This window comes from Lynx rufus, unplaced genomic scaffold (genome assembly GCF_022079265.1).
Source record: "Lynx rufus isolate CCGP_SWC_20201006 ecotype Redwood Valley unplaced genomic scaffold, mLynRuf1.p SCAF_1, whole genome shotgun sequence".
NCBI classification, from domain to species: domain Eukaryota; kingdom Metazoa; phylum Chordata; class Mammalia; order Carnivora; family Felidae; genus Lynx; species Lynx rufus.
The window spans coordinates 71777757-71802027 of record NW_025814823.1 but is presented as its reverse complement, the minus strand read 5'-3'; the positions used below and the strand labels follow the sequence as shown (position 1 = coordinate 71802027).

Genomic DNA, 24271 nt, shown 5'->3' with positions numbered 1-24271 from the left:
TTCACACTTTTCATTTTTGCATGGTTGCCCCCCTTGCCCTCAAAGGTCTTCACTCAATGTTAGCTATTCAGAAACTTTCTTACTTTTTTTCCTTTCTAAAAAAATTTTTAATGTTTATTTATTTTTGAGAGAGGACTAGTGTGCAGGGGAGGGGCAGAGAGAGAGGGAGACACAGAATCTGAATCAGGCTCTAGGCTCTGAGCTGTCAGCACAGAGCCTGACATGGTGCTTGAACTCACAAACTGCCGAGATCATGACCTGAGGCAAAGTCAGACTTAACTGACTGAGCCACCCAGGTGCTCCAGGAAATGACTTTCTAACCACCCTACCTCCTCTACATACTTTCTGTGAATGATCCTGTTTCAGAGCCTTTATCGACCTTCTTAGTACACTAATTACGTTATTTATGTGTTTACATGTTTGGTATCTACATCCCCCTGTAGTAAATGTTGTACATGTTGTGAGGGGGACGATGACAGGAGGAAGAGAGAGAAAAAAGGAAGTGCCCAAATCTGATATAGCTCAGCAATAAGGACTGATGAAATGAAACATAGGGAAAAAAAATTTCATCCACACCGAGATTGATCTCTGTACACAAAACAGGAATATAGAATTTTCCCACAGTTTACAATTAAGACAATTAGGTTTTAGAGTTCACCAAGAACAAAGTATCAGACCTTACAAACAGTCTGAGGCATGCCAAAACAAATAGGAATGGACCATTTGATTAGCTAATGACAAAAAGTAGAATAAAATAAAAATTAAGACTTTTATTTTCATGAAATATATTCCATCCCTATTAAAATACTTTCTCCAAGTTTTTATTTTATCCCTTCTCCTATTTTAAGTGGTACTTCATAGCTAGATAAAAATTTCCTTCTGTTCTTATATTGATACTCTGCTCCAACATTTACAAAATACACACCTTTTTGTTTCTTCAAAGAAAAGAATATTTACGAAGACTGATTATCAAAATGGCTTCAACATTTGTGAGAACCAAATTCATACAAATTAGCAAGGCTGTTTGTTCACTCAAAAAAGGCAAAACATTCACAAAATAATAAATGTTCCAAAAATATCTCCCTGGTATAATAAAATCAGAAGCAATTTCACCTTTAAAAGTAATCTCACTGAACGGTAAGAGGAAGAAATAGTAATAGTTTTCTTTTCCCCTCACTGATTTCCAACATGATAATATGTTGTAAAGGCCATTACTGGGGGATTTGTCTTATCGGTCTCCAGTGTGGCTGCCTCTATTATTTTCCACATTTGCTACAATCAGTGTTTATACTATTGAAAATTCTCTTCTTCTGGCAGCTACTAAAATATAATTTTCTAGTAAACAGACACTAGAGGAGAAAAAGAATACATGAGGGGAGTGGGGGAAGATTCAGAACGACATTTTCCCATTGTAGTAAATATTTAAAAGCAACTCCAAATCATAATGCCACTAGAGACAAAAAAAAAAACACACAAAACAAACCAAAAAACCCAAAACAAACCAAAACGAAACAAAAAAACACTAAGCTTCTAAGACTACATTTCAAAAGCAGGTAAATGTGTCAAAATTAATATTTTTAATTATAGTTGTACATATATCCCAGCTGTTAAATTGTGATTAAATTTTTTGAAGCATAGTGAAAGGAGTTATTTCTGTTCTCCTGGCAGGCTTGTTTCTAAGATGTGTAACTGTAATTGATGTTTTCAGGAGTGTGAAAAGGAGATGGTTAATAATTACTCTCTTATTTCCTACTTCTTTGGAAAAAAATACCAACCTCCACTTATTCTAGGTTATATATTTATATATCCTATACATCCTAAATAGATGGTTCCATATTACATTTGGTAACTCTAGAGGAATCACGTGTATAGTACAAAATAACACCTAATTACTTCTAAGGGGATGGGGAGAAACATCTAAAACCCATGGAAAACATTTATTTTGGGACTAAAAACATAAGGTGATCACTTCCAAATCCACTTTTTTTGGTACTGGCAAAGTATAAGCAAACAAGGAAGCCCCTTCATTTAATTTTCTAATTAAAATATCATTAAAATATTTACTTTAGCATCTATATTCATTTATATAGCATCTGTATACATTTACACATTTATTGTAACCCAAGTTTCTTCCCAGAGGTTGTTACTTTCATCTAAAAAAAACAAGAAAAGAAAACAGCTTATTTTTAACTTTCCTTACTCAAAGAGGTACGAGGATCAATTCATTTTCTTTGAAAAAAGAAAGTTAAGTTTAAAATTTTAAATTCTATTCAAACTCTGCACAAGCATTTGCAAGCACACATACCACAGATAATTATTCAATCTGCGAACACAATTAGAGCCGTTCCTTCAGGTTCATGTGCTTATATCATATTCTGTATTACACAGGCCCACTGAGCATTTTAAGTTATCATGTCATGTAATCTATTTAACACTGCAATCAATTCACAAATAATCCATTTAATCTGGCATTCTGTAGTAAATAACATGACATTCGTGTGACACTATTCCAAATGTGTCTGCTTTAACATAGAAAATTAGTTCCACTTAGTTGAGTATCAATGACCTATTCAATGTAGAATGTGCTAGTGCTGCAGTCAGCTTTCTCCTGTTCTTTATCATAAATTTATCTTCTCTTGAAAATATTTAAGCAAGAATATGAGAAATTTAAAAAAAAAAGCCTTCAAAGGTACATCATGAATAGCTTCACATCACACAAACGCAGAGATTGTTAGACCTTAGCGGGATCTCAAGACATTTTCAAAAGTATTTAGCTCCTCTTCAGGCCTGTAGACAACCTGCTGTGAGCAGGTGGAGAGAAGAAATCATGCCACACAAAGAAACAGGCCAATACCAGTTAGTCGGCAGCTCTGCTCGCAAATGTTCAAACAACGCGACTACGCAAAACGAAAATCTTGTATGTAAAATGCTAACGAGAAACAACACATTAAATCCCAGACAAATTACACTGTAAGAAATGGAAGACTATTTGAGTTGTTCAAAGTAAAACTGAAGAGCCTCTTTGGAGGTTAAAAAGAATGCTTTATAGGAAGAGAGTATATTCACAGAAATTAAAAAAAAAAAAAGTTCTATTTGATCAGCATGTTCCACACTATGAGATGCTACGGTGTATGGAGAAAATACAGTGAGTTCAACATGTGCAGAACACCGCGTATCTTTTGTTTCAACACTTAATTGTATGCTGCAGGCAGGATATCATTCCGCTTATTAAAAACAGTCCTAAATTTTGCTAAACTTCTAAGTTAAAAGGTGAAAAGTTTGTCAACTAGAGAAGAAATTCGTCTTCTGTTTAAAAAATGAAGTTAGTTCATCTCCTCTTAATTTTAAATGATAAAAACCAAAACTGCGGTGGACACACAGGGGAGTGCGTAAAAACCAGTACGTTTTGTCTTCTATGAGCACTCTCATTTAGGAAAAGTTTTGTGAGCCATCTAACCCGTAACTGCTAGCCACACTTGGCTACTGGGGCCCTGGAATGTGACCAGTGCAAGTGAGAAACTACATTTTCCATTTTAATTAATATTAAGTAATTTAAATACAGAAGCTGTGGAACCTATTTTTCTTTACACACAACATTCTGGTAGGGCCACATTTCACATTCATCATTCTGTTGCTTAAGATATTATTGGTATATTAGCATACATATTTCAGGCATAGGTGCTGTTTCTGATATCACATTAATAATTTTCTTTAGATTATTTCATGTTGAAACGCTAACATTTTGGATATATGGAGTTAAACAAAATGGATTAGTGAAATGAATCTCACTTGTTTTTACTTTCTTGATGTGGCTACTAAGAAATTTAAAATTGCATATATGGCTTCACAGATTTTATTAGACAATGCTGCTTCACTCTATAATTTTTTAAATCAGTAATTTGGAATTACTAGAGATTTGGAATTGCTCTCATACTAATGAGACTTTATCTTCCCATAGTCAAAATGAGAGATGATTGTAGGTCCTCAGATTATACCATTAAGATCTACTTTATAAACATTACTGACGGACTCTACATCTACAATGGGGAACTAGTAGGAAAACACTGGCACATACCTAACATAAGAAAAAAGAGAATTACGAAATGCTATCATTTTATTTCCGTTGAATGATGTTCTTTGAGGAAAACTTGGCTTACTTATTAGATGAAGAAATAGATTAAAAACCTATAAAAATTCTAGAGGACCTATAAATATCTCCAAGAGTTTTTAATGCTTATATCCTTGATTCTTCAGCATAAATTACTTCATTTCAAAATACAGGACCTCCTCTTCCTCCTTTTGGATACGTGCATCACTAGCTATATACTTAAAGCTATTAATAATGATTAGAACTTCTGTCCAAAAATAGGATTTTCTAAACATCAGAAGAGAAAAAGCAGCCGCGTGAGTAACTGAAGAGCTTGTGCAGCAGACTTAACTGAACAATGGGTCATTAGTGATGCTGGGTAAGATACAGCTCAAGCAATGTGCCAATGTTCGCATTCCCCTCATAGAGACAGGGGAAATCAGGAACAGTCTGAGGTGAACCTTTACTATACCTATAGATACCTATCAACAGGTGGTACTGTTGGCCTTAAACAGCTTAGGAAAATAGGAAAGATGTTTGCTTGATTGGAAAGAAACTCACTTGGTAAGCATGATACTTTTGTGGGCAGACCCTTGGGAGCCCTCGTTTGCCTTTGAACTCACAAATACTATGTGATTCCATATCCGTGGGGATCAAGCCGCCATGTTATCTAATAGAGTACAGATTCTGCAAATGTTGGAAAGTAAAGAACTAAAGAGAATTGATAAAACAGCTAAGAAGGCTATCCTATGAACATAGCTTAATTTGATAAAGTCTTAGAAGAAATAAAATCTAAATCTTAAAAGTATAGATAAGACAGATTTATTTCTGAAATTATGAAATGCAAGATAACTATCCATGCATTCATCCACTCATCCTTTCCTCCAGCTAATGAGCCATTCTTCACATGTGCCAGGAATTCAGTATGGCAGTGGGAATTGAAGGTCAAATCAAAACTGAAAATTCTGATCAATTAAAGGAAGTTAGTAACCTATGAAATTCATTTTCCAAATGAGAGTACATGCCAAAATACAATTTTTTTAAAGGAATTAATAGATAATATCAAGTTCCTGAGGCTTACCAAGGAAAGCCAGGAAAGTCAAAAGATAATGTGATATGATTAGATTTGATTGGATGAATAGGGAGCTAACTCTTAAAGCAAAGGTATGCTTCCTCCCCAACTACTTTGTCATTTAATCAGATGAAGTTGTTAACTGCTACTTTTCACGTAGTCACAGGGATTCAATAATAAAACTAAACAGAGGGGCACCTGGGTGGCTCAGTCAGTTAAGCATCTGACTTCAGCTTAGGTCATGATCTCATGGTTTGTGGGTTCAAGCCCCACACTGGGCTCCGTGCTAACAGCACGGAGCCTGCCTTGGATTCTTTCCCCCACACTCTCTCTCTCAAAAATAAATAAAATAAAATTAAAATAAAAAGGTGCTAAGTACTCACATATTCTTGAATAAGACTGGCTACACCAAGTAGACTGGTGTACTAGACTGGCTACACCAAGTAGAACATGCTAGGAAACCACAAAACCAACAATTGCCCATCTCCCACCTCAAGAGAATATGAAAGAAATTTAAAAATTGTTTACAGTTAAATTCTTAAGCTAAGAACTCAAGGTTGAACATTTTAAGCTATGTGAAAGGGATTTTATGAGAATCCCTTGGTTTTCCATGTATCTCCTGGATTTTGAGGGGTATCTAGGTAAGATCAGCAATTGTTTTAGTGACAAAACAGGAAGAGAAGAGTATGGTGAGGCATCGATTTGTAACTATTTCTTGTGGTCTAGACGTGGATTGTACAGAAAAGACTAAGGCTGAGTCGTTATGAGAGAACCTGCTCAACAGAAAAATCTAGAGGGATAGGAATCAGGAGGCTAAAGACAGCTGGAAAAGACAGAGCAGACTTTAAGGGTTCTACAGGTGAGAAATTCCCCCAAATCCACAAAAGTGTCCTTGAGGACACCAGCCAAGTGTCCAACTTTGGATGTTTGACATGCCTCCAAAGTAACGAGTGCCAGGTTACATTAGCCTAGGTCAACCTAGTTCTTGCTGCCATGTTCCTCTCTTCTTTACCCCAGACTGAAACTTTGGACAGACCTCAGATGGCAAACAAGAAGTGAGAGAGGATATAAAGCAAGAGGGAAGAAAGCAACACTCTCATTTTCCCTATAAAATTTCTGTCTGAGGTGGAAATGAGTTCAGGAGGAGAGGTTTTAACAGTTTTGACATTACAATGAACTAGATTTTTATTTATTTTTTTAAATGTTTATTTTTTTGAGAGAGAGAATGAGCAGGGGAGGGACAAAAAGAGGGGGCAGAGGATCTGAAGCAGGCTCTGTACTGACAGTAGAGAGCCCGACACAGGGCTCAAACTCACAAACCACAAGATCACGACCTGAGCTGAAGTCAGATACTAAACCAAATGAGCCACCCAGGTGTCCCTGAACTAGACTTTTAAACACCTCCTCTCCCAAACAGAATACTGCTTGCCTATTCCCTGGTAGCAACTATACAACTGAGAACTGTATGTGATTTTATGCAGGGGAGGAAAGAATAAGCTGAGAAAGTGAGTTTAAAAGAAGAGTTGTAAAAAAGTTCCTTTTATTGGGAGCGCCTGAGTGGCTCAGTAGGTTAAGCCTCAAACTCTTGATTTCAGCTCAGGTCATGATCTCACGGTTTGTGAATTTGAGCCCCACATTGGGTTTTGTGCTGACAGTACAGAGCCTACTTGGGATTCTCACTCTCCCTCTTTCTCTGCCCCTCCCCTGCTTGTTCTCTCTCCCTCTCAAAAAATAAACCAAAAAAAAAAAAAAAAAAAGTTCCTTCTATTTGCCCTGACAAAGTTTCATTTGTGCAGCAAAGCAGTTATGCAGTAAAACAGATAAAAAGAAAGACAAATATTAGGAAGTACTCAGAATGTTTTCTCAATAACTATCTAAATAAATTTTGTTCTACAATGAGGTACTACCACTTCATACCCATTAGTGTAACTTTATAAAAGAACAATAAAACCACCAGAAAAGAACAAGTGCTGGTGAAAAGTGCAGAAATTGGAATCCTTGTGCATTACTGTAGAAATGTAAAATGGTGCAGCTGCTGTAGAAAACAGCACAGTGGTTCTTTAAAAAGGTTAAACACAGAATTACTACATGAGCCACTAACAGAGGATCGAGATTCACAAAATATGAACTTTTATGAATCATTAAGTAAAAGATGAATGCTCCAATAAAAAGAAAAAATGGGCAAAAGCCATGAACAGGCAGTTTGCAGAAAGGAAAACAGGACTGACGATAAACATATTTTTAAAATGCTCATTGTCATTACCAACCTATTATACATTAAAACCACAAAAAGATAACTTAAGTAGTCTGGATATCAAGGGTTACCTAGGATGTGAAGAAAAGCTGTTAAAGGAACAGATTCCTGGGTTCAAATCTTGGCTCCTCCATTTATTAGCAGAATGCCTTGGGTGAGCAATTTAGTTTCTATAGGCCTCAAGTTTCCCTAACCTCAAAATGCAGGGTAATACTAGTACACTAGATTGGTGTGAGGATTAAATACTTTGATACAGATGAGGTATTATAGGAGAGTCAGTGCCTAACATAGTAAATATACAATAAGGTTTTATTATTATTCATGTTATTGATAGCAGCAGCACTGTTGGTAGACATATACATTGGTACAGCCATACAGGAAAAACCATTTGGCATTACTGTGTAGGATTAAGAATGCATGGTCCTTACAAGCCAACTGTTCTATTGGCTGGCATACTCCTTGGAGAAACGATTTCAAGAGGAAACATAGAAATGTTCAGAGAAGCAGTGTTTGTTCTAAAAACAAAATAAGTAACACAAATATCTACTTAGGGGAGAAAGAATAAATTGTGGTATATTAATAGGACTTACATAGCATGGAAATAAATAAAACTACATACATCCAGATGATCAATCTCACAAACCTAATACCGGAGGAGAAAGCAACTCACAGAAGCACAGAGAAATATGGTGCTACACAATATACTGTTTACAGTTGTACGTATATATAACATCCTTAAAGAAAAGGAAGGGAGAGATACATTTAAAAACTGGGATTGTGGTTATCTCTTGGGGCAGGAGGAAGGATTTTAAGTAAGGGGGAATGCAGAGGAAAGTCAGTAATATTGGTAATTTTTTTTCCTTTTTTAATCTAGATGGTAAGTAATGTTTTTGTTGTGTTTTTCTTTAGATTTTATATAGATCAATACATATTTGTGTATATAAAATATTTAATAAAAAAAAGTTTAAATGCAGGCACAAAAATCTAGGGGGGGAAACCTCCAGCCATTATTACTGTAAAATCACTTGAAAATCACCTGTGATAATATCCATCCTAGTTCTTCTTTGAAACTCATAGCCACATTTTCATAGCTATCTATTTGAAGGTATTGAGCTGAAGTCTTGAGGAACTCAGCCCAAGAAGTCAGCACAGAGAAAAGGGAGTTGGGCACAAATCCTGAAGGTCTGCCCAGGCTTAAGGCAGGTGGAGGACAAATCCACAAAGAACACTGTGAAGCCATCATTCATCCTCCTGTCATTTCAAATCCCTTCCCCACACAATGCTCTGAACAGCTAACATTCTGAGACAAGATGATTTCCCTCCTCTGTTTCTGAAATGCATCCTAACTTCTCTCTTTGTGTCCAGTCTCATTCTCCTCCCATCCTGTCTCCACAATGCAACTTGAACCAAGCTCTTCCTAAACTCCCAATCCTCTCCACAGCATCACTTCGTTTGTGAACAGTCGTCCACGAGTCCCACCGGCCAAGGGTGAAGCAGTGGCCTCATTATGTAATTAGCAAGGCTTCCAATGACCTGGTTCCTACTCACTTCACTTTTGCTCCTCACACCCAGCTTATTCTCTGATTGCAAGGGTTTAAAGCAATGGTTCTCAGACTGCTTTCCCCAGACTAGCAGCATCAGCATTACCTGGGAACTTACTAGAAATGCACACTTAGCCCAGGCCTACTAAATGGGAGTAAACTCTGGGGTGGGTCCAACCATCTGAGTTTTAAAAAGCCTTCCAGGTGATTCTGAAGCACACCTAAGTTTGAACATATTGGCTTAAAGCATGAAGGAAAGGTACATTATTATCTGAAGAACTCTGATGGAGACCATCAAAAAGTACTATATAGCACAGTGGTTAGAAGGTTAGAAGCTCACACTCTGGGGTCCCAGCGCCAGGGTTCAAATTTCTGCTTAGCGTCTTCCGAGCTTTGTAACCACAGAGAAGTTGCTTAGCTTGCCTCAGTAAACTGTAATGCTTAACAGCACAGGTCCTACAGCAAGCCTGCCTGGCTCTACCTCCTATCAGCCTCGTGACTTTGAGGTCACTTACTTTTCTTTGAGCCTCAGCTGCCTCATATACAAAAGTATAAATAATAGTACCCACTTCATACAGTTGCTGTGAAGATGATATGAATACATGAAATGCATTCAGAACTGTGCCTGATACACAGTGAGTACTGTGTATTACTTACCCTCATTATGTTATTAATTTCATGGGAACCACATTATAGAGATAAAGAGAGTCAACAGTGAATGTTAATGTCCATAAAGAGTGAATAAAATCCATCTATTCTGGAAAGGAAAACTTTCCTCAGCATTTTTTAGGTCAATGAGTTTGTTTGGTTTTTATCCAGTCTACCATTTACCTCTCTGAATGAATTTATTTCCTTCTGATGAAATGGTACTTAACTAGATGCAACACCCTTCTCCACAGACAGGGGGGGTCTGCGTGAGGGGTCATTTATTTCACATAAATTTTTTTTAATTTATATTTATTTTTGAGACAGAGAAAGAGACAGAGCATGAGTAGGGGAGGGGCAGAGAGAGAGGGAGACACAGAATCGGAAGCAGGCTCCAGGCTCTCAGCTGTCAGCACAGAGCCCAACGCGGGGCTCGAACTCACTAACAGTGAGATCATGACCTGAGCTGAAGTCAGATGTTTAACCAACTGAGCCACCCAGAAGCCCCTAATTTTTTTTTTGTTTAAGCAAAGAACTTACAAGAATGACAAGGATTTACTGAACAGTATCCCTATGATAGGGAAAATATTTCTGGGAATTATTCTAAATACATATCCAGTATTAATTTAGCTAGAAACTCTACATATAAAAGTGCTATCAGGCTACCTATCTGCACAGTCATTGAGAAGGAAGCTGAAAATATGATACACTAATTTGGGTAGTAGGAATTTGTATCTCTCTACTGGCAGGTCATATTATGTTACCTGACCAGAAAATGCTGCCTGGCCACAGCACATTCAGGGCAGAGCACATTCTATTAAACATAAACAAATATCACAAAACCATGTTTTTTGAAAACACAATGAATGGATCAGGGTAGCGTGAAATTATGCAGTGATATTTTTTCCAAGGGTCTCAAAGTATTTCACCTCATAATGAGAATATGAAAGAAAATATGAGAGAATAAATATACTGGGGGAAGCCAGAAAACCAAAGCCAAAATATACGACTCGGTCCTGAGCATTCAATGTTTCTTAGAACCATAAAGATAATCTACCAATTAAGCCTGGCTTATAAATTAGTTTAGTCATTAAATATTTACCAGGAAGTTTCTAGACTACCTCTGTCTCTAATAGAGATATATGTGAATCTGGTATAGAGAAGTCTTGATCTGTGATTCTCTTGACTTCTCTAGGTTTTAAAAATCAGTTTCCTGTGTAAAATCAAGTTAAGGGAACACAAAAATATTTTTGTAAAAAACAACAACAAAAAGAATGAGCATTTAATACTGTGGGGTGGGGGTGGGGGTCTGGATTTTTATCTGCATGTGATCGTCACATGTTACGTGGAGTTCTTTGTTTTGTTTTCCCTGGAACCCTCCCCCTCAACTAGGAGGTGAGCTGCAGGAACTCTGGCAGCACCTCCCTTCGTAGCTTCTACTTCAATACGGAAGCCACCGATAGCAAAGAATATTCAGTCAACTCTGGATTTCAAGTCATTTCCTCAATGTAAGAGATTGTATTTTGCAGGGAAAAGAAAGGTTAACATGTTAAGATCACTGAATTTTTAAAAGGCATCAAGGTGTTCTGACAAGTCCATCTGAGCAGCTCACATTTCTGCTGTTCGAACAGTACACAATCTCAGTCACACAGAAAAGGAAGGTAACAAAGTCATATTTTAGAACTAAAAACCCACAATGGCAACAAAAATGCTATCTTCCCATGTTTTTAGAAAATCACGCAGGATGCTCTATGTACAACAGCAATAATACACTGACACTCCTGGATTGCCTGAAAAAAAAGAAAACATCCATTCCTCAGAATAAGACTTGCTTCAAGATCCCCTCAAGAACGAAACAATGTTTTCAACTATGGAATGTATGAGACAGGATAAAATGCAGCCTCTCCCAGCCACTTCTGTCAGTGTTAACCACCCAGGTGCTGGTAAGGATTTTGGACTTGACGGACCCCTCAAAGTAAATCATCAGAACATTTACCTGCACCGTCCTCGGAGTGCCATCAACGCTGACAGACAATAAGGGTGAAGCCAGGTTCCACGTGCTGGTCACATTTAGTTTCGACCCATCAACTTCCACCTGTTGTGACACCAAATAAGACTGTTACCATGAAGAAAGACAGAAAACTGATCTCAAGTTCACTGCCGCATACAAAGCAGCAGCCACTTTAAACAGATGGCTCCCAACAGCCTGTCATGTTTACTGCTCCCGCCATGAGAGACAGGGTCCAACAGGAGTCTTCTTAGCTGTCTCTGGGGAGAGGTGAAGGACCTGGGCACAGCTGCCTCTGGGTACTGAGGTTTCCAGTGATTTCCAGTAAGTAACAAACAGCCTTCTCACTCTAAACCTATCTGGACATGCTACATTTACTGCAATTAGACAAGTAATGCATATAAATTCCAGTGACATTTTGCAACCCACACATCAGGGCTTGCATATAATATCCTCTCCAAGGACCAAGAAAGAACTTTTTCTGTGTTAATTTTAATGAAGGACTGTGCATTGTGATTTTAATTAAACAGAAGCTTTAATTAGGCAAAATTCTTTGGTGTTGAATATTAAAAGTCCATTTGAACTTTGCAAAAGTTGTCATATTTTTGTCAATCTTAAATGACTAATTTCACCAAGTCATCACTTATGAAGATGCAAAAAAAAAAAAAAACCCCATATCTTTTAAAACAGATACTTTTAAGAGAAAAATTCTAATTTCCAAATAAATAATATAAAAGTGAGAGAAAACAAGCAAAGCTAAAATAAAAAGTACTGTTAGTTCCTTTCTTTCTTTCACTCACTGATTCCCTAAGTCTTGTATGGGAGAGCTAAGAGAAAATAACAGTATTACGTCCACAGTAAACCACATAAGGAAGGGATATTTAAGTTTCAAAATAAAACTGTAGCAAAGTCAAGACACAAGATCCCTAACAATTCCCTCTCTCTCTCTCAATTCTCTTAAAAGATACTTATTATAATAAAAGACACACAGATATTATTTAGAAGAATAACTGTATCCATATACATCTATACAGACTTTCCGTTTATTTCCACAATAGTGTGGTCATACAGTCTAGAAGCAAAGACATGCTATTGGCTACATAATGAAATGTCAGCTGGACATACATTATGCACTTGCTTGTTTCTGGGTTCAGGGGCCTTCGGGTCCATACAGCACATTTCAGTAACTGGGAAGAAGGAACGACGGCTTGGGTCTCACCTGACATTACTATTTGACTAAGTTAGAGCTGCTTACCACGCTGGAGTATTTAACCTGTCTGAACTTTAGTTGCCAAACTATAATATGGTAAAACTCTATCTGAAAGGGTGCTGTAATATTTTTTTTAAATTTTTAATGTTTATTTAGTTTTGAGAGAGAGAGACAGAGTGCAAGCAGGAGAGAGAGAGAGAGACAGAGACAGAGAGACAGAGAGAGACAGAGAGAGAGACAGAGAATCTGAAGCAGGCTCCAGGATCTGAGCTGTCAGGTTGCTGTAATATTTAAAAAATTAACATAAAACAGTCTCTACCGATATTCCTACTATAGTAGGTCCTAAACATTTTTTCCCTTTTCCTGTTTCTAATGGTTCCACTTTCCTTAAACGGGTTTTAAAAATAAGGTCAGATTGGGGCGCCTGGGTGGCGCAGTCGGTTAAGCGTCCAACTTCAGCCAGGTCACGATCTCGCGGTCCGTGAGTTCGAGCCCCGCGTCTGGCTCGGAGCCTGGAGCCTGTTTCCGATTCTGTGTCTCCCTCTCTCTCTGCCCCTCCCCCGTTCATGCTCTGTCTCCCTCTGTCCCAAAAATAAATAAACGTTGAAAAAAAAATATTAAAAAAAAAATAAGGTCAGATATCATGCTATCTCATAAATTATGTACTATTAAAAAGTAGGTGATAAAGATCTGTGAAGCAGAAAGACTATAGTTTTGAGAAGAGCAACATTTCAAAATTATCTATTTAGATAATTAGCCATTAACTGCCTGGGTGGCTCAGTCGGTTAAGCGTCTGACTTTGACCTAGGTCATGATCTCGTCATTCCCAAGTTCGAGTCCTGCATCCAGCTCTGCGCTGACAGCTCAGAGACTGGAGCCTGTTTCAGATTCTGGGTCTCCCTCTCTCTCTCTGCCCCTCCCCCACTCTCACTCTCTTTCTCAAAAATAAATAAAACATTAAAAAAATAAAATAATCTATTTAGCACTTCTTCCTGAATTAAATATCTCCTTATGTAATGGAAGAGTTCCAAAAGAAGCTCCCAAAAGATAGTTTTACAAATATTAAGTGCTAAAAATACCTTTTAAAACTGAGAAAAATATTTACTTTGACATGATTCCTAAATTTAAAAGGTTAAAAAAGGTCAGAGTTCAATTATAAAAGTTTTATTTGTTAAAATGGAAAGTTAGAGGCTGTAAGGAAAGATTTTTTTAATCACAGGCATTTACAATTTGTATTTGATACTAATTTTAAGTCAATAGGGGTGACAGAATGAAACTGTAATTGTCATCTTTAGGGGTTCTCAGAGAAAATAACCTAACATACTCAAATCATGCAGAAGAGGAACCACTTTACCACAGCCTAAAGTAAACTATTTTATGACTGGTTACACAAAATGCGACATATCCATATAACAGAATATCATTTGATAATAAAAAGGAATGAAATGCTGATACATGCTACTACATGGATGAATCTTGAAAACATGCTAACTGAAAAGCCAGTCACAGAGGATCACAAATTATATAGTTCCATTTATAATGAAATGTCCAGAAAAGTCCCTACCAACAGAAAATAAATTAGTGGTTGCCTTGAGCTAGGGGTGTGGGGATGGATGGAAGGATTGAGGGGTAACAGCAGTGGGGCATTGGCTTTCTTATTTGACATGATGAACATGTTCTAAAATTGACGGTAGTGATGGTTACACAGCTCTGCGAATATACTACAAGCCACTTAACTGTACAATTTAAATGACTAAAGTGAAGTATATCTCAAAAAAGCTGTGGAAAAATAGGTAACAAATGAAAACAGAAGGGAGAGGTTTTACTTTTTCAAAAGTCAGAAGCAATATTCTGTGAGAAATTAAAGAATTAGACCTAAAAAATGGATATATATATATATACACACCATGTTCATGAATTAGAAAAGTTTCAGTATTATCAAGATAGAAGTGCTCTCCCAAACTCATATATATATTCAATGTAATTCCAATCAATATCCCAGCAGGCTTTTTTTGTTTTGGTAGCTGATTCCAAAATACACAGAGAGAAAAGCAAAGGATATAAAATAGTAAAGATAATTTTGAAAAGTAACAAATTTGGAGAACTCATGCCATTTGACTTCAAGACTTCCCATTAACCTACAGTAAACAAGATCTGGTGTAAGAATAGAATGAAATGAGAGTTCAGAGACCCATACATAAATGATTAATTGATTTTTAAAAAAAAAGTGCCAAAACATTAAATGGGGAAAGCATAATTTGTGAATAAATAGTCCTAAAACAATAAACATCCACATTCAAAAAAATAAATCCCGACCTCGATAACACAACATTTAAAAAAAAAAAAAAAACTCAAAACAATGAAAACTAAAGGTAAAACCTAAAACTACAAAACTTCTAGATAACAAAGAGAGAAAATCTTTATAACCTTGGTCCAGGCAAAGATTTCTTAGGACACAAAAAATACAAATCTTGAAAGAAAAAATAGATGAATTAGACTTCATCCAAAATTATAAATTTCTGTTTGAAAGACACTTAAGAAAAGAAAAGCTGAGCCACAAGTTGGGAGAAAATATTTGCAAAAAATATATCTGATAAAGCACTTGAATTCAAAATCTACAAAGAATTCTTTTTTTTCATGTTTACTTAGTTTTGAGAGAGAGACAGAGACAGAGATAGAGACAGCAGAGACAGAGGATCCCAAGTGGGTTCTGCACTGACAGCAGAGTGCCTGATGTGAGGCTCAAATTCATGAATTGTGAGATCATGACCTAAGCCAAAGTCATAGGCTTAACCAACCAAGCCACCCAGGCACCCCAAGAATTCTCTTTTTTAACTCAATAAGAAAACCAACTGAATTTCTTTAAAAATGGGCAAGAGATTTGACCAGAGACTTCGTCAGGGAAGACAGATGGGTGACACAAGCACATCACAGGTTGGTCATTAGGAAAAAACCAAAACTATATGAAATAGGGCTACACCCCCACTAGAATGGATAAAATGAAAAGTACTGATAATACCAAGTGCTGGCAAACCTCTGAAGCAATCGGAACTTTCATACATTGCTGGTGGGAATGCCAAATGGGAGGCCTGGTTTAGAAAACCCCAGAAAAGTAATGATACATACACACAAGGACCTGTTCGTGAATGTTCACAGAAGCTTGTTTATGATAGAATACATACAGCAAAATGTCTACATCAGCCTCAAACTGGAAAACCCCCAAAAGTCCAATGAACTAATTCATGGACAAATATGGTATATCCACACAACAGAAAATTAGCACTAAGCATCTCAAAAGCATTATGCTAAGTGAAATGAGGCTGGTAAAAAAGGATATAATAGAACATGAGAATGGGGGCACCCAGGTGGCTCAGTCAGTTAACTGTCAAACTCTTGATTTAGGCTCAGATCACGATCTCATAGTTTGTGAGATTGAGCCCTGCATCAGGCTCCGAATTGAGCTTGGAGCCTGCTTGGGATTCTTTCTCGCCCTCTTTCTCTGCCCCTCCCCCACTTGCGCATGCACGCGTGCGCGTGCGCTTTCTCCCTCAAAAAATACATACATACATAAATAAATAAATAAAGGGGAGGAGTGAGATTCCCCCTTAAGAAAAAAAGAAAAAAGTAATGAGTATGATTCCATCTATAGAACATTCTGGAAAAGGCAGAAATCAGGTCAGCAGTTGCTAGGTGATATGGGTATGAAGATGAGTTTGACTGGGAAAGGGCATGAGGGAACTTTCTGGGGTGACAGAAATCTTGATTTTGGTGGTAATAATATAAGTACATAGATTTGTCAAAACTCAATAAAACCATACAATTAAAGACTAAATTTTATATTAATTATACCTCAATAAATCTGACTTTCTAAAAACAAAAGCAGAAGGAGAAAACTGAAAGTGGTATTTCTGAACTACCTTTATCTTCCCTTACTGATAAATTAATTTCTTTCCCTGCATCCTCTGCTATTGGATGAGTGGATGTGAATGTTAACTTGGGAAGAAGAATAGAAGGAAAGTTCCTTCCAGATAGAAACATGGGGGGCTGGGGGGGAGGCCTTTTCAAGTCCCTGTGGATTACATGAAGGAAAGATACAGAGGGAAGATGCAGATATCAGAAATCCGAGACCTCCCCATTTCCTTTTGCATGGATCCTTGGGAATAGGTAGGGGACAGCAATGGAGACAGATGGATGAAAATATTCTGACAGGTATCAGGTACCCTAAAAATATCTGGGCTGGAGATCTACTTTTGGGATATAGTCTAGGGAAAGCTGTAGGCTTCTACTAAAGCCCAGTACTTGGTGTCACAGCAATCCTAATGTGGCTTATGAAGCAACAGCACAGCACTGATTGAGGAAGAACCTGGAAAGATGACCCAAGCACATCATGATAGGAATCCAGAAGTTTCTACCTATCTTAGTGAGATAACAAAGTCTGGGTCAAGATAAAGACAACATAGTACAAGGGACTCCATGACTGCAGGCAAACAGTACCCAGGACTACGGGTACAGAGGCCTCTTCAATGTCAAAGAGGATGAATCATCGCCTGCCAGTACCCAGTCCAGATCCTTACAGCAAAGCCTAGTAAAGACAGTCTGGGTCTGAGCTCTCCTCCTTACCTCAATAGTTATGAGTGAGTCCAACCACATACCCAAAGGCCCCTTTTACCTGCACCTAACTCCACACCTCAGTGGAACCTGGAAGGAAAAGAAACCTGAAATACACAGTTTCTGAAAGATACTGCTTAAACCCAAGGAGCCCAAGATCTTATTTATTACCAAGTGTTTCCTCCCTCTCCCCCACTAAGTAAAGGTAGAGGGCTTATGAAACAGAGTACATGCGACAGACATACAGAAACAACATTTCCTTGTACACCTGGGAAGTAATGAGCATAATTTTGAAATGTTACTATACAACTGAAACAAGGAAGCTGTCAAAGCTCCAAATCATAAACTATGAAACACATCTATAAACTTTAAATGAGGGAAAAGAACATGCTGAAAACCACCACCAGCCTTCTCAGGCCTCCAGCCACAAACAGATTTCACCAAGAAGCATAATTTGGAACAGCAGATGCAAGGATTCTATTGATGCTATCATCAGATGAGTGAAATCTCAATGGCTTATACTTATAAGCTACTAGGAGAAACAGGAAATTTGTACATTTTAATACCATAGAAATATAGGAACAGACTGAAGAATTCTTGTTACTGTGCTATGTACACAGTTTATGTGTAATTCTTTAGCCAAGGGGGACTAAAGCTGCAGATATGGGGTGGAAGTGGCATTTCACTGTTACAACACCGAGAAGCTGACATAAAGAACCCACCCTATGCCAAAAACTAATGGGAAGTGAAATCTAGGACAATGGAAATAACAGATTTGATGAGAGGGTATTATAAGCCTAATTAAAGGAAAAGCTGTGGGCTGTCCATGCTTAGACCCAACCACCTACCCCACTGCACATAAATGATGATCAGAAAATAACCAATACTGCATCTTTGCATACAGTTTGCAGAACATACTTTTATCAAGAGGAAAAGGTAAATTAAGAGCATTATAACACAAGAAGAACCACTTGAAGAAACACAGGAAGAGTTCAGATAAATAATTCTGCAAAGTCTCAAAGACGACTGTAGGAAACCTGACTCCTCTTTTAAAAAATGAGCTCAAAGAAGAAAAACAAAGGTTCAAAGAAGAGATCATACAACAACAGAAGGAAATGAAAATCAAGCTGGAAGAACTCAGAAAAAAAATGAAGAGAAAAATAACATTATAGAGATAAAAGCTACTTTAAGAAGCAACCAAAAATAGAATCAATGTGACTAAAAAGAAAGATAAGGGCATGGAGAAATCATGTAAAACAGAAAAGACTAGCAATATAAAAACAATTTATAGAGAAGACAACAGATATGAAGGAGGGAGAAATGGGATCCAAAGAATATACAAAATACTTTTTCAGAAAGGCTTACGAAGAAAAACGAATAAATGTAAATTCAAAGATACGATAGGGTAAAACTTTTCAAACTAAATAAAACCTTAAATTTGTAGAATTCTGCTGTTTATGGAACTTTAAAGATAAAGAATGTTTTATGTGTTACTTAGGCAAAAATAAGAAATCACGCACAAGTAAGGAAAAACATCAGGTCAGCCTAATTGCTCGAGGGCAAAATTGAGATATAAGACCACAGAGCAGTTTGGTATAAGTACTAAAAAAGAAAATGTTGCCCCCAATTTTATACCCAGCCAAGATGTCCTTATATCACAGAAACACATCTTGTAGCCTATAAGAGAACTTAGAACCCCTTCTTTAAAAAAGGGCATATCTATATATTGATATGAAATTTTCCCAAGAAAATACAGAATAGCATATACAGTGTGCTATCATTTGTTAAGAAAAAAAAAAAAACCTTCGAAATGTGTGGTTTTATTATTTTTTTTAATGTAAAGAATGTCTCCAGACAAATATATAAGAGGAGTGGGAGGGGTTGAAGGACAGAGATAGAAGGGAGGCTTGCTTTTTACTGCAAATCTATTCATATTCTTAAGTTTTCCTCTTTATGTATATTATATACTAAAAACTTTAAAAGTGAGGAGAAGTATAAGGGCCTATTTTTCCTCTCTCATAGCACCATAAAGTCAATATTTACTTTATACCTTTCACTAACAGGCACGTAACACATAGTAGCTGCTCTTTTAAAACTTCATTTTAGTTAACATAGCAATACTCATTTTAATTTCTCTGGTCATAAATTTATGGATTTCATCTACCAAACCCAATTGTACAGTGTATTTTGGACATTGTCTCTGTATCAACTCTTCCTTATCTGAAAATGAGGGACCTGAAGGAGCAACGCTGAAGATCTCTTTGAGGCTAAAATTCTATGGTTATGGTTGCAAAGTTCTTTTTTTAAGATACATTTAGACAGTTAATTTCAGACATGGCAAATTCTAATAATTAGAAAGGGATTTTGTTTTGCTTGAGTACCTACGTTTGGGGTTGGAAGGTTTTAAGATCTTTCCCTTGACAAACAAAAGCTAACAAATTAAGTCAAATTCGGTGTGGGTATTAAAAAAACAAATAGACCAAGTGTAAAATGACAAATGACATAATACTCTGGGGCTCAAATAAAATTTCACACCTTTCAAGGCAGATAATATTGTGGACATGTTCTAGCACTATGAAAACACTAGAATATTCTAAATTATTTTAAAACTCTATTTAAAAAACAACCCAAGGGGTGCCTGGGTGGCTCAGTCGGTTGGGCGTCCGACTTCAGCTCAGGTCATGATCTCACAGTCTGTGAGTTCGAGCCCCACGTCGGGCTCTGTGCTGACAGCTCAGAGCCTGGAGCCTGCTTCGGGTTCTGTGTCTCCCTCTCTCTCTGCTCCTGGCCTGCTCATGCTCTGTCTCTCTCTCTCTCAAAAATAAATAAAAACATTAAAAATAAATAAAAATAAAAATAAAAAACAACCCAAAGACGCGAAATCTCAGTTTAGAAACACTAATTCAGACATAAAGATTTCATGTTTTTAGAGTAAACAGACCTAGGACTCAAGTGCACCAAATTTACATTAATTATCATATTAATTCTGACCCACACTTTTGGCAGATGACCTCCTCTTTGCTTTACCAAAATTGAAGCCACAAGACATAAGTCCTCTTATTTTTTGGCATCATCAACTATTTTCTTTCCTTTACTGAGATCTCACATACCAGCTGCTTTCTCTCCACCTTCAAGCACGTACAGGACTTCCACATTTTCACAGATGTGTACTTGACCCACTTGAACCACCAAACTTCTTCTCTCCTTTTCTCTGACAGGTTCTAGAGCAAGTACTCTGCTCCCAATTTCCTACCATGTAACTTTTTCCATTAACCTTCTACAATCTGGCTGCTAAAACTATATTCTGAAAGGCCACAAATCTTCAGCAATTGTATACTCTCTTCTTAATTCTTATTACTCTTCTGGAAGGAAGAGCACTCAAAGGAGGTGATCTTTAAGCTAAGAGCTGAAAAGTGAGTAGAAAGCAGTTGGTAGCAGTGAGTGAGTGGGTGTGTAGGTGGGTGGGACTATCCAGAGGAAATATCCCAGAGGGAACCTCACGTAAAAAGAAAATCCCAGAGGCAAGAAAGAGCTTGGTTCATATGAAATCAGTGTGTGGAGCACAGAAAACAAAGGTGAGCATAGCACCCAGATAGAGGGGGAGCAGTGGGAAGCACTAAAGGATTCCAATGGGAGAGTAACACCATCAATTTTTATTTTTAAAAGATCAGGGGCGCCTGGGTGGCGCAGTCGGTTAAGCGTCCGACTTCAGCCAGGTCACGATCTCGCGGTCCGGGAGTTCGAGCCCCGCGTCAGGCTCTGGGCTGATGGCTCAGAGCCTGGAGCCTGTTTCCGATTCTGTGTCTCCCTCTCTCTCTGCCCCTCCCCCGTTCATGCTCTGTCTCTCTCTGTCCCAAAAATAAATAAACGTTGAAAAAAAAAAATTTTTAAAAGATCAGTCTGGCTACAGCTTGAAGAATGAATCAGATGAAGCAAAAAAGAAAATGGTGACCAGGACTAGATTCTTGGCAGTGGGGAAAAGTGGGATACTCAGGAATAGTATTAACTGGAAAAGGAAAGTGAAAAGTATGAATACAGAGGTCATGAAATACAGAGGTCACTAAAGAAAAAGGAAAGGGATGAGCTTATCAGAAAAACAGCACAACTGCCACCTGGTGTCGGCTGCTCAGCCACAGTGGGCACTATGCACATGGAATGATACGAATCTGCCCTTGGCATGTGGTTTTGCCCAGCAACGCCCATGTACTTTGCCTGATGCAGGCATTAAGAAGGTGGGTGGATGGGTGCATCCAAGTTTAGGAATGATGGAAGAATTAAAGGGGTTGAGGAAGTTAAGGGTATTTGCAAGCGAATTACTATGGCCAGGGTATCTAAGCTGGATAAAGGATGGAAAAACAGAGGTAGGATCAATGGATGGAGAGAAACTAAAAGGACTAATGGTTGTATTGAGGCAGAGAGACCATAAACTGGTTGCTAGCCTTCAAATGCAGGGAAAGGAACTTAGAGGTTGCCAAGACAGAGGGGAGGTAGTGATGAAGCCAGGTTATGTGAACTTCAAAGAACAAGGATTTTATAAGGAGGGGACTGTGGTCTAGAATGGTACTAGGGGAAAAAAACAGTCTCGCTTCCCACCTCAGAGGTGCATGTGGTATGGAAGAAAAACCACCAGGTTTCTGTGAAGGCAAGTAAGTGGCAGAATGTTCCAAGAATGTCTGGAGATACAGGGCAGTTTATTGATAACAAAGCAAGAGATACAGAGGCTACCATGGAAAGGGTTGAGAGGAAGAGGAGAGATCATATCGAAAAGCATGGATGACTGGAGAGGCTTTCAAACAGCCCCACTTCCCTCCATCCTCACACAACCACCTTACCTGCACCTGCTACTGCCTCTCACCTGGGCTCCTGCAACAGACTAGTCAGTCTTCCACACCCCCCGACTGGTTCCCTCACTATAGTGCAGAATAGTCTCTTGTAAACATAAAGCTGATCATGTACAAAATCAGAGAGAAAGGGGAAATAAAAAGAGAGTGAGAATGACCAAAAAAAGGTCCTGCCAGCTTTTGAAAAGTGCAAACTTCAAAAAAGATGTGTAATACTGCAATCTTGAGTATGAGAACATCATCTGTCTCAGTGTTCTGGAATCATTTAAAGATTACATTCTATTTAAAGTATCTATAGTTTGCGGCACCTGGATGGCTCAGTCAGTTAAGCATCCGACTCTTGGTTTCGGCTCAGGTTATGATCTCACAGTTTCATGAGTTCAAGCCCTGCGTCTGGCTCTGCACTGGCAGCAAGAAGCCTTCTTGGGATCCTCTGTCCCTACCCCACCCCCACCTCCGCTCTCTCTGCCCCTCCCCTGCTCACGCTCTCTCTCAAAATAAATAAATAAGCTTTAAAAATATATTGATATTTTAAGATCAAATTAAACAAAGCAAGGCTATGGTAGATAGAATTCATGAAATGCATTTTAACACACACTGTTTTCTGCAAAGTTTCCCCCACCTACAGAGGATTAGTTAAGTTGTTCATAAGAATATTTATGATGTTTAAAACATCACTCCAAAACATGATTTCCTTCCTATTTCAAGAAAGTATTTTCTCATATTTAACAATCTGCTGGCAACTTTGTATTCCATTAAAAACATTTAACTGCATTTATGGTACAAATAATGTTGATGTGGAATATTTTCCATGAGTTGTTTGGAACATTCAGTTTTCCTATCTACGTAATCATAGGGGAAAAAAGAAAGTACACACCCAAAATTAATTTGACATTTGAGAGAGATTACTTACATCCTTTGCCATTAAAAAACAAAAAAAAAGCACTTCCTCAGAGGTGCCTCATGACACAAATATTATAGCTTCTATTGCAGTAGGCACCTGTTAAACACATTTTTTTCAATAGTAGGAATGTAAAACTTACAAAACAAAATATTTGCCAAAATTTTTTTCCAAAAATGATAAAAATTGGGGAAGATACAGGCTATAAAAAGTGTGTCTGATTCACCATACAATTCTTCTGTTATACACAAATTTTAAATGCTTTTTTTTGTCATCAAATGTGAAGATTAGCATTGTGCAGAATTAGATGTCAGATAAAAATCAAGGTATTCATTCCACTATTTAAAAAAAGACTTCAATCATATATTTTGTTTCTATTTCTGAAGGCAGTATGAAGGATAAAAAAGATTTGTTGATCACACTATAACTAATTATCAGAAAGGAATGACTAGTGTCTGCCTAGTTAATAGGCTTTCATAGCATATCTTAAAAATTACGAGTCTGCACAAAATGTGGAAAAAGATCTGTGGTTTTCTGATTTAACTATCAGGCTGGAAAAGATCCTAGAAAAATATATTCCAATTCAACCCTCTCCTCCTGTTCCTGCACATATAAGGAAATTAAAGAACCATATAAATTATGTAGGCAAGAGAAGCCATTATCTTGCAATTCTCAGAGTTATTTCACTGAAATCCACATGTCAAAAGCAAAAGTAACACATGTAATCTAAATATTAAGGTACAATCCTTGCATGTAGCAAACACTCACTGCTTATTTGTACCTTCAAAGACTATTCTAAAGATGCTGATTCTTTTTAGTTCTTATCTCATAATTACTGCTAACAAAAATACAGTTATTCACTGTATATTAAATCAATGAAGTATATCCAACACTCCCCAATAACAAAGGAATCTGTAGGCCATGCAGTTAATTACACTGGGATATTACCACCATCTACCATCATTATAGTTCACTGACTCCTACATACAGTGCTGCTGAACATATGAAACACAAATAAGGTTTCTAAAAAAATTCTGAATATGTTGCCAATAAGAAGCATATTAAATCTCCTAAAATTTAGATCTCATAACTTTGCTAAGTTAC

At 37.4% G+C, this 24271-nt stretch overlaps 1 protein-coding gene across 4 annotated transcripts in view; it reads right to left on the bottom strand.

Moving 5' to 3' along the window:
* Window positions 1–24271, bottom strand: part of PCCA (propionyl-CoA carboxylase subunit alpha) — a 414072-nt gene that overhangs the window by 83278 nt on the left and 306523 nt on the right. For all 4 annotated transcript variants that reach the window (XM_047081502.1, XM_047081516.1, XM_047081510.1 and 1 more), the window contains one exon: window positions 11596–11694. In XM_047081502.1, the coding sequence (XP_046937458.1) occupies window positions 11596–11694 (99 nt within the window). The remainder of the gene's footprint in view (window positions 1–11595; window positions 11695–24271) is intronic.